The 11,909-nt window shown below is 43.5% G+C and overlaps 1 protein-coding gene across 1 annotated transcript; it reads right to left on the bottom strand.

Annotated features, from left to right (window-relative positions):
• Positions 1-3,177: 3,177 nt before the first annotated feature.
• On the bottom strand, positions 3,178-9,930 carry rassf7a (Ras association domain family member 7a). Its single transcript, XM_034085718.2, is given in 6 exon segments — positions 3,178-3,936; positions 5,489-5,596; positions 5,678-5,852; positions 8,036-8,449; positions 8,451-8,971; positions 9,713-9,930. Coding segments are annotated over 6 exon segments (1,353 nt in total). The 5' UTR covers positions 9,816-9,930; the 3' UTR covers positions 3,178-3,904.
• Positions 9,931-11,909: the final 1,979 nt, after the last annotated feature.

The raw sequence follows: 11,909 nt of genomic DNA, 5'->3' as shown, positions 1-11,909 counted from the left end.
GGACCTATCCCTATGTGTTATATTGGGATGTCAATAAAAAATGTTCACTCGAATGAAACCTCTGTATTGAAGGTCTCAATGCACCCAACTGTGTAAAAGTGAGATTTAAGGGTCAACTAATTAATATTAAAATTGTAGAGGAATCCTTAAACCCTCACTCTGCTAATAGTGTAAATCATCATAATGGCCCTCTTCCCTGTCGTCATCATCAGATCAGGCTGTCATGCTACATCCTTGGTACGTGCACAGCCACACTCTGCTCATGGCAACACTGTACACAAGTAAACCGAGTTCAACCACTTTGCACTGTAGGGGTGGGCCGATATTTGTCAAACCGGCTTAAAGCACATTTATCCCACATGTACTAGCAGCTCCAGCATTAGATAATGTGATTTAAGGGTAAATAAACCTGCGTCGCATTGCTGTATGCGATAAATAATCAGTCAGGCCAATAAATAAACTGTTATCGAGAGAATGGTTTATTCCTAATGTACGACGTGCAGAACTGAACGCGCCGCACCCCAACTATAACTCTCAGATCAGTTGAACTTGCTGGCCCTTATAAAGCCCACCCCTCTCCCGGTTTTGATTTGACGAGTCTCTTTAATGGATGGGCTACTTCACCTCAACTCGGCAGCTCATTGGCTGCACCCGTTGTTAGTTTCTTTCAAATGTGCATAACCAGGTCGGGTTGCAGATGCAGGGGAGTGGGCAGGGTAGGGAATAGTGCAAGTGAACTGAACTTCAGCGTCGGTGTACTCTATCCTCAAAATGCACCCAATTTAAGCCATGCGCAGTGATTTATTTTAGAGAAAAAACAATGTTGAACTTCGGATAGATGGTTTGTGGCGTGCTGTTGGCAAAAATGAAATGTTCTTTTCATTTCAAATTAATCCAAAAGAAAACTTGGGACTGGTAAGTAGATCCATTTATCTTCCAGTATTATTTATTCTAAATACCTCATCCAACATATCATAGATGCAATTTCGTGAATAATTTATTTACAATTGTCACATGTATTGGTTATTGTGAAACTTTTAATGACAGTTACATTAAAAGCAATGTGATGTGTTTCGGGACATCGTGAACCATCAGTATTGTCAGATGTTTAAGTAGCCTATTGTTGGGACAAAAGAGGGTTTAAGAGAATTGTCGATTTAATTGAACTGTTATATAATCTTTGTAATGTGTTTAATTTAAATAACGGTATTTCTAAAAGTGATACAAATAGTCTAGAAAAACTAGCCTTCCATTTCACACCTCATGTGTCTGATTTGACTGTTGTATTTCACAGCCTTTGTCTGTTACTCCACAGATTGTGTGTGCTTATGCTTATCAGTATGATATCTGATCTCTAAAAGCAGGTAAGCCACTGACTAACGCACATTGTGCCAGTTAACAATTCCACTGTGCGTGTGACAGCGGCTAACCTGGTTTTGGGAATTCTTCATATTTTTTGGCTCGCCCAAGTCCAGCCACCACCGGACCAGAAAAACACCTACAGTAGATCTACAGGCAGACCTCTATCATTATGTCCCGTGTTCACTGCTGGGACAGTACTGCTCAACATGCCTGTCCTCCCAGTGGTGTCCATGTGTACTAGCCTACTTCCTACTATGTTCACATACTGTTCTTTATTTAGGGCCAGTGGCTTTTGCCTTGCCTCCTATAGGGCAGACCTCTCTAATGCCCCCTACTGCCGACTCTTGGTGAGTGTTTTGTTGCAGTTTCTGTTTCATCTGGCTTCTTGGAGAGGTTTCCTGGGGGTCCTCCAGCTAAAATAAGCATTACTATAAAGCTGCTGAGGTTTATTTCAGTGTGTCCACCACTTGATATTACTAGATGTTCAGTTATTTACAAGTTTATTAGAAGTAAGAGAATCTGTATCTGTAACATGTAAAATGTATTTTTAAAGTGACACGTAAAGTTTCTACTCCAACCAATTGTGGCTTCCTGTATCTTACTTTCTGTTTTACTACAGTGTGTACTGTATTTCTTAGAATCAGTGAGAATGTTTCATGCCCGTTTGTTTCTAAGTGAGTCACAGAGGAATAGATAAGTGCAGTATGTCAGACTCATTAACTTGTGGCCCCATTCATCATCATAATGTGGACGTGCAGATGTTCACTCTCCAGACAACAAGGACGTTCTTTCCCGGACACTCACTGCCTGTTTCTTATAAATGCTCATCAATCTCTTCATAAAAAAGGTAGTCAAACGTTTAGCTTTGTAACCCATTTTAGATTAATCCGAAACCTCGAGTTCATAAGGAGTGCAATTGTATGAGCATTTATAATTCCCTCGGCGTGGTGTCCTGAAGCATCATGATAATCTGTTAATGTCCTGTTTACGAGATTGGAGTCCTCTGGGTTTAGATTTGAAAGTGGGGGAGGTTGGATATATTTCACTTTGCATGTGAGACTGATATAATAGGAACAATGTGATAGGGGTAAGAGGGAAGTACAAAGAGAAAGACATTGTTTTTTGACTTGTTTGTACAGTATCCAAGATACTCCGTGTACAGTTAGGGCTCAGAGTTGCACCATGCTGCTTGTCCAGACTGAGGGAAACAAGGATTTGGAGCTTATCTAACCCCTAAGGAGCCAGACAGCTCCAAATCTTCTAAGTAAGATCCAATTGTACATCATTAATCTAATATCTAAACTAGGGATCTCACATACTTCTCCATAGTAAACAAGGTCCCAAAGTGGAAATTAACTATGAAGAAACCTTATGATGACATCTGTTTTTGAAACCGAATTTGTGCATATGGTGTAATCAATGGAAAGGGAAATATGTGCACATTTAGGATTTCACCAGGCAAGTGCGACCAGATAAGGTATTTATAGAAATCCACAGGGTATCAGTCAGGGGTTAGCCAGAGCACAAGGAAGGCTCACGTCAGCCAGTGTGTGATAGACAGAATATTTACTCTCCAGGGTAAACAAACAGGAAAGGGGTGGAGGACAAAAGTGTTATGCAGTAGCTGTCTAAGTGCAACTGTGTGTATAGACAAAACATTTTTTTTGAAATGGGGTTTTTACAGAATGTTCTAAATGTTTCTGGTTCTAAGAATAAAAACATTAACCCTATTTGAACGCCAAAACACTTTAAAACAATGACAATAACAATGTATCTATATTATATACACAACTCAAAAGATTTATTGTCAGCTTCCGCAAATGATCTCACTTCTGTAGTGCCCTCGTGCCTTTATGGTGACGTGTCTTGTACTCACTGATACTATATACTCAGTTACATCACCCGTATCAGCGGGGGCAGCTATACCAGGATGTTTGCCACTGTTCCCTCTGCATCCAAGGATGAACTTTGTGAACTCTCAATCAGCCACCTGTGAAGACTGGCTTCAAAACACACAGCAATGATTGTGAAATGATGGACCCATGAACCAGAGGTAATGAGGAGAGCATTCATATTTTAGTACCTATAACATATTCATAATGCATTTCACATAGGAGCTTCATGGCACTGTCATTTTTAGAAAGTGCACACTGGTGTTAATTATTTACTGCAGAGTATTCCAGAAGCACTGCCCCTTCCTCTCAGTTACTGCAGTTACAAGAATGATTACAAGGACATTTGACTTCCTGAACAGGGCATAATAAAACTTGACGAAATATTATCTTATACACAATGCACATTTTTATTATATTTAAATACACTCATAGTAATAATTGCTCTAGGTAAAAGGTTTCTAAATTATTTTACATTTCATACAGATACTTTGCAGTGTTTACAGTAGCAAATCTCAAATATATTTGTCTTATGTATATACAGTATGTGTATCATATTCGATTAAATAATGCATTACAAAGAAAGGGGTTTGATAAGAGGTGACGGTGACAGAACAGTGAACAACTCCTTTGGCCCTGCGGTCCATGTTTTATCTCCATGACGACTCTCGGGATGTCAGGACTGCAAGACACACAAAAATAAGTGGGGATGATGATCCCTTTGTTTATAAAACATTGTATAGCTAAGACACAGCAGGAGCGACTGGGGGTCAGTCCAGAAATTCACACATGAAAAGCATTAGCTGACACAAGACCAGTTACTGGGTCCTTTACCAGCAGAGGGCTGTGGACCATAACTGAAGTCTTGTAGTCAGCATTGACAGAATTGTTTTTTAAGAAAACATTAAGATGTAGTTTCCCAAGCAAAGAGTAAATATAATCCCCCAAAGAAAACACAACACTGTAGATAATAAGGAGAGAGTGCACACGTCACTTTGACCTGTCAGTGAGCCATAAAGATATGATAAGTGCTATGATAAGGTAAATATTGGTTTAGGTGGTTTGGAGGGTCCTTTCTGGAAAACAGTATTGTTTATAATAGAGACATCAAAAGCACTGGAAACAGCAGCTCATGTTCGCTTGATGTTTGTTATAAGTGCTTATGTAAGTAAGCTCATACTATGTTTTAGTACACTGAGGCACAACACAAGTTATGACAGGTCAAATGTTCGGTGTAATGGCAGCAAAAAGAACCAGGCGCATCCATCCCACAGGAGGAAAAGAAAGATATCGTAACAAACCATGGCCTTGTTGCGCTACTTGTGAAATGTATCCCTTGTTTTAGCAGGGAGCGTGACAAAAATAGACTGGCAAAGGCTATAAGCTTGTCAAATAAAATAGTTTTGGAGCAGAACGAGATGGGAAGGATACATTTCTCTGCAGGCAAACAGGGCCAAGGCTTCACACAGGAAGAGAATGGGACAGTGCAATACATTTTGCAGAGCCCTTTCGTGAAAAGGCTCTTGCTCTTTGGAAGTCAAGTGTCACCAAAGTACAAGGCATTGTATAGATACACCCCACCTCACATATAAATAGTATCCATACATAAAAGGCAAACTGAAATGGCATTTGTCTCATATCATTCCATGTCACAGTATAACAACAGCGCTACAATCAGAATGTCTGCTACAGTCATTCCCAGTGCGGTGATTGATTTGTTACATGGAGATACGGCGGAGAAAAAGGGCTGTTGGTAGATGAGTGTTGACTTGAAGGTGGGAAGGCCGCTCTGTTTTACAGAGGGGGATAGATAGGAGAAAGTTCCCAGATGTATTAAAGTATAAAGAAAGTAGCGTATGTTAGTCCGAAAGAAGTGAGAGAGGAGGAAGGCGGGGAGTAGAGACAACTAAAAAAGGATAAGTAGACCCACAGAATTATGTGAGAAAATTCAAAGAAGGAATGTGTTAAGTCAGCTGTTAAAAACGAGACGGGAATCAGCAGAAGACTGAGGGCTAGTATTTTAGTCTTTAAAAAGGTAGAGCACAGGGAAGAGGCGAAATAATTAGCAGCGACCTCCACCAAACAGATGCTTCCATCACCCAAAACCAAAAATGGCAGATGAAGCCTTACACCCAAACAAGCTGGGGTAGAAAGAGTGGGGGGCAAGGGGCTCAGGGACCAGGGGACGGGCAGGAGAGGAGCAGAGCGGGATGGAGGGTCTCACACATACACACCCTCAGGGTTGAGACTGGACACTAAAGGGTTTTGCAGGTTGCGTGGATGTCCCAGGAATTGTTTGGCAGTGGGGCGAGGCGGCGATTCCAGTTGAGTTACGTCGTAGCCTGGCGGAGAGACAGAAATGTGTTTAGAGGGCACATCATCGAGCAGATAATACAATGTTGAAATGTAATTTGTTTACATACTTCCGTTCCTGTATCCATTGTGCAGAAGATGTGCCAGTTCTAACTGCTCCAGTTGCTCCTGAAGCTCTGTGCGTGAGTGTGCGTGCGCTGGCAGCACACCTGTCTGTTGAATGAACTGCTGCAGGTTACACTGCCTCAGCTCCTTATTCAACTCCTCCAGCTCCTCCTGTTTGGCCTGAGATAGAAAGGGAAATGGATCGGTGACGAAAACAAAGGACAATTGAGAGCTCACATCACTCAGTATTGACCCAGTGAACACTGTCACCCTGTTTGCCTGTAACTGGACGCAGCATATGGAAATGGAATGAGCTTAACAGGCCTGTCAATCAGTAGATATAAGTACGTTTTGCATGACTAGTACGTTCTAGCTCTCCTTGTGTTTTAAATGTTGCTTAATATTGTCTTATTTGTAAAAAACAAAAAGTAGGATGTATTAATACATAAAGGCAGGACTCCTGTATTTTGCCTTTAAGTCACATGACCTCTCCTGTAAGTGTCAAGTTACTTTTTTACCATAAGGGGGCAGTAGAGTCTATAAGTCTAGTCCCAAGTCATTGAAACAGACGATCATCATACAATATAGATCCAACAAATCATCAAAGTCCCAGAATTACCGTAAGCATTATTTTCTGATTCCATCAGATGTCAGCCGCCTGAGGCCTACACTTATAGACGGATACGTAACAATGCTCTTTCGCCTGCTGCATTTCAGAGTTTTCATAATCGACCAGATGCCGCAGGAGCCAAGATATTCATCAGCTCCAATTATTGACAAAGTGGAGCTCAAAGATGCTCAATCAAGACTGTGGCATCACCTCTGTGCCCACACATTAAACTGCGATGCACGCATGCAGGCCTGTCAATTGGTTCTTAATCGACTTTCCATTTGTGCTTAATCAATGTGTCTGCACCCAGTACAGGAAGCAGCAGCAGGAATATGCTATAGTCCCTTACCCCGGTGTGTGCTTGTGTGTGAAGGAGTAATTGATGTTGGACTGAGGCCGCCTGCTGAGGCAGTTCACACCTGCAGGTCTGCCCTCCATTAGCTTAATGACAGGAACGCTGTGCTCATCACCACCAACACTTAAACACTCGGCTGGCAGCCTGGACCAATCAGCTCACTGATGACTGACACCGCCAGACATGCACACCTTCTCCTTACTATGGAATTATGCTGTATTATTTTACCGTAATATCATGTCATTTACAGGAAATCATTTCATCTTATTTCTTCAAGGCAATAACTGCATAAGTGGCTAAATGCCTCTGTGGTTACATTCGGATTTAACAACATTGCAGTGCTGTTATGACATGGCGGTACATAATACCGGTATGTATGAACAAATAAAAGCCTAATACCTCTGTTCTGCAGCAGGATGCTTTCTATGTAATTGACAAATTGATCATGACACAATGCCTCTCTGTTCCATCAACTGGGGACTTAATCTGTTGAGTTCACCCCGAGAGTCACACACATCCCGAGGAGTATGACTGCAAATAAGATTATCATTATGTTTTAATCAGTTTTGCAGCCAGTTATTACTTGTAGCGCAGTGGATTGAGGATGGGACACAAAGGTATTTCAGTCCGGCTGGTCTTTGCTAATCAAGATATGGAAACACTACACTACACATGTTTTCAGTGTGCTCTATTTCCTTGTGGCAGAACATTCAAAACCCAATCTACCATACCACCAATTAAAAAAAAAAGTATTCTTCACTATAATCTGAATGAGCTTCATGAAGTGGACACCCGAGTCTTTGTTTCATGTGGATTATGAGGAAACTTGAGTTTGTTCCTAACTGGGTTAGGCTTTTATTGATTCAGTCGCATCTATGACAACCACCAAAAGTAAACAGACATGACACGATAAAACTACCATGAATTGAGGCCGAGTAGATCCAATAAAGGGGCTTTTGTTCTACAAATCAATCCTCTTTAATCTCTTTTTACACAGGGTACAAGAATATATAGATACTGGCAATGTAATATTAACACCATTAGTAACCATGTGTTCAGAACATGCATACAAGATAATACCTGCCAAACCAGTTCGGCTACACTGTAATTTGTCCTTTCGAGAATAAAACATTTTGATACAAGGCAGGATATGAGTGTACAGCATTCATTCAGTCATCGTCATTTGTAGGATAATTTATTATATATAAAAACTGTCACGATAAATCATGTGTTCAAGTGTCTCTGCACTGTTGTTTGTGTGTTGCAGTATGCAGGTAGGAGAGGGATACAGCTTTACACTAAAGCTAGAAGAGGGTCTACGCTACACCCCTCACATGACTACACACGGGCTGATTGGATTTAAAGCCCTTTCTCAAGAACCGTCACCTCTCTCCTTACCTGCATCAGAGACTCTGCCTTCCCCAGAGCCTTCTCAGTCTCAGATAGCCTCCCCTCCAGTTCTGTCCCTTGATTCCCCCGGCTCTGGATTTCTGCCTTCAGGACATCGAGGGATTCCTCCGGCCCGGTGGCTTTCCCTTCCGCCTGGCTCTCCCGCTGGATCTCTTGCTCCAGCTGAACAGAGCGCACGGAGAACTCGTGGAGCCGCCGTCCGCAGTCGTCTAGCTTGGCGTGGAGCTCCCCGACCTTCCTCCTCATTCCTCGCTCTCGCTCCATCTCCGCCTGAAGCTCCTCCTCCCAGAACTGCTCGTGGGCGAGCTCGGCCTGGTTCCTCCGCAGCGCTTGCTCCATGGTGTCCATCTCTTCTTGCAAGCGAGTGTCAGAAACAGGTGAAGGACACGGCGATGGGTAGGGGACGATCCCAGGAGTGCGACTCCCTCTCAAGGGCTTCTAGCTGGGCCTCCATAGCCCTCATTCTCTCCTGCTGCTGAAGAACCTTCCTAAACACCTCCTCTTTGGACGGGCCTATAGGTGGTGTTGGAGATGGAGATGGAGATGGCACATGAGAGGGTACAGGGCTGGGAGAAGGGGAGGGAGAGGCTCTTTGCTCTGGAGAATCCTGAGGAGACCTCTTAAACTGTTTGGCTTTGGATCTAGGAGAGGTAGAAGGCCCCAAGTTGAAGGTGAGGGCCTTCTTAGGCTGGCTGCGTTTCAAAGGCTCCGGCTCAGGATGCCTGGGCAGGGGAGGGGGAGTTGGTCTGTCCTGTTTTGGGTTAGGTCCGTCACTGCTGCTGGGGCCAGTACGGCGCAGGAAGAACTGAACTTCACTGCCATGTTGGCCTAACTTAGCCAGAGACTCCAGAGGCTTCTCTGTGGCCAACAGCTGCCTCTCGGTATCCCTGAGACGCTGGATCAGAACATAACGGCCTGTTTGACCTGTGAGGGAGAGAGACAGAGTCCATATTTAATACACAGACATACTGCAATAACATTTAAAACATCTAAATTGCCCTTAAAGATTACTATACTTAGCTGAAAGACACTCACTTATATTAATAAATAGTTCTGTTACATAAATCATTCAAGACCTTTCTTTTCCTTCAGTGCAATTTGGTCTGATTCCTCCCACTGCTTCTACGCAAGTAGCACCAAGTGAGCAAGTGACATCAGCAGCATAATGGTGATGCTGATGCCTTTAAATCTCTGCCTCCGAGGATTGGAATAAAAGCTGCGGTGCCAGACTTGCACAACACGTACAACATGTTCAAATAATCTGAAGTTTCCACAAGGACCTTGAAATTAGGACAAGCCCTCCCTGATGACTCGGCAGCAAGCTCACTCATGGAAGGAGGAGACTGCTAAATCTGGATTTATGTTGTTCAACACTGCTGCAGCGTGAAGCTCGAATAAAGCCGGAGGATATAGCAATCCGACATAATACTCAATTTAAGTTAGGGGTGAATGAAAAAGGTGAGAGCAGAAACTGAAATGCTGCAAAAATGTTAATGAACAAGTACTCTTTGTTTTGCCCACATCACCTGTTATCTAATCACTCGAGGCCGTAAGATAAAGTGATCAAGCAGACAAACAAGGTGCCAAGTAAAAACAGCTTGGATGCTGGTATCACAACATGACCACCCCATGATCTCACCACACTTAAGAATTTGAGGGACTCACCGATGGCCTGGGCCAGAGCGATGACCACATCCTGGCAGGACGTCTCCTCCGACAGGCCGCACACGACCCGCACCACTCCGTCCACCCACACTTTGAGCTCCATCTCAGGACACTGACGGGGTGAAGGGTTCAAAGGTCTTCAGGACAGATTTCCTCAGATTGGCTTTTTGTTAAATTAACACTGCATGGCACTGATTCTGAAAAACAAGAACAAAGAGAAATGTGTGTTGAGAGGAGTGATATTAGAAATGCAATATTTCCAGTGGTTGGAGCAGAATTAGCCGACAGTAGAAACAATAGACAGAAGAAAGCCTCACACTGATTTCTAGAGCCTTCACTGATCATGATGTTATCTTACCCCAACATGTGACAACTTGTTGCTAACCAAAACACAACACACTAGAAGTTGTCACATACCCAGCAGCCACCCTCACTTGTAAGATGTTGTTGAAATACCAGTTTCTACACTAAACAATGATGACGTAGAAAATGTACTTTGAGGGTATGATTGAATTGTACATTTCAACACCAGCAGCCAATGGGTAGAGCAGCGTTGCATTTGTGTTCAGTTCCTGGTGGTTAGTTAAGAGCCGCGGCAGTATCTCGTGGACCTGGAAGCATAAATGCCAATCTGTAACCCAATTAAACGCTCTGCTGCCCTCCTTCAAAGCCGTTATGATAGCTTACTGCCGAGGGGAACGGACAGGGAAAGTGGAGCAACTCAAGTGTGTCTATGTTTGGGAGAGGGTGTTTGTGCGGTAGAAATACATAAAAACATAGCAAGAGTGTGTCCCCCTGAGTTTGAACCCCCTCAGCAGGACCAGAACTGGGTCTCATTAGACTTCAGGGCGCAGATCAGCAGGTATCTGAACATGTCTGTGAAGCAGATTCCACCTAAATGAATGTTATGCTCGGTACTACGTCTGTCTGTCTGTACTTTTAGCTTCAAAACAAGGAAATAAAATACTGCAGTGCTCATAAAAAGTGAATTGCCTGGAGCGGGGGTAGGATTATCTATAGCACTTGGCACAGTGAATGAAACGTTGTAGCCTAGGTGGTTAGAAGACAACTCTTCACCCAGAGTCAGACAGATGGTGTTCTCCTTCTGCCAGTCCCTCCGGTTCTCAATGGGAGGTGTGTAATGCCGAGCCCCACCATTATCGTGCCCCTCATTCAGCGCCTGGCTCTGCTCCACTGGCCGCCTATAGGGAGCTGCTTTGAAGGAATGCACTGACTTCATCTGCCAGCCGGAAGAATTCCATGCTTTTCTTAACAAAGCCCCCCCCCCCCGCCCCGCCCCGCCCCGCCCCCCTCTGCCGCTGACCTGGCGGCCCCGCACCACCATTACTTCTCCGCTGTTTAGACGCCAAACAGCAAACTCTGATGTGGCAACAACATCACACAGAACAGCTCAACATGACACCACATATGGGAGGGAATGACGGCACGGTGAGGAGACTTAACCAGCGGATCAACTTCAAGCGGGAGACAGAGATGTATGATCACATGTGGCAGCAATGCGAGCATTTAGTGATCTCATCTGGAGAGAAAGCTGATATGAAAAGGGGAGTGCTTACCCAAATCAAACATCAGAAATGTCCACAGAGCGGAGATGTCAATATTTGTTTTTTTTCCGAGGGAACACTCTGTATCCTCTGATAAAACAAATATTGAGCAATACATCATTAAGTCTAACTGCTTGAGTCCCAGAGTTCGGAGACAATCGTTAACTTCTGCCAATGAGTTTTATTTATTTTTCAAAAACAAGCAGAGGTGAACAGGAAGTCTCATGGAGAGGAATGTCCTTACAGCCCAGGACAACACTTTCCTCAAAAGCATCTTCATACCAAGCCTGAATATATAGGGAAAAAGTTCCTACCTTATTTGATTACATGCAAACTCATTCTATATATGTGTCTGAGATTTCTATGAACCATAACAATCTGGTTATAAAGAAGAACACGAACGTCTCCCAGCTAAAAATGCCACTCTCCCATGATGCTGAGGTCTAGTCCCTCCTGGCTGCTGAAATGTGATAATGTGAAACAAACAGGCCTGTGGGTCTCAGGTTGCTGTCTATTCTCTTTGTCACAGGCACAACAACACTGAGAACCAGACATCCGCCTGACCCATCTCCTTTTCACAGCTCAGACTGTGTCAGTTCTCATTGAAATACAGATGAGAGGGACTGAAATAA

The sequence above is a fragment of the Pseudochaenichthys georgianus genome, chromosome 6, assembly GCF_902827115.2.
Source record: "Pseudochaenichthys georgianus chromosome 6, fPseGeo1.2, whole genome shotgun sequence".
NCBI lineage: Eukaryota > Metazoa > Chordata > Actinopteri > Perciformes > Channichthyidae > Pseudochaenichthys > Pseudochaenichthys georgianus.
Note: the sequence above shows the minus strand (reverse complement) of the source record. Positions and strands in the feature narration are given on the sequence as shown.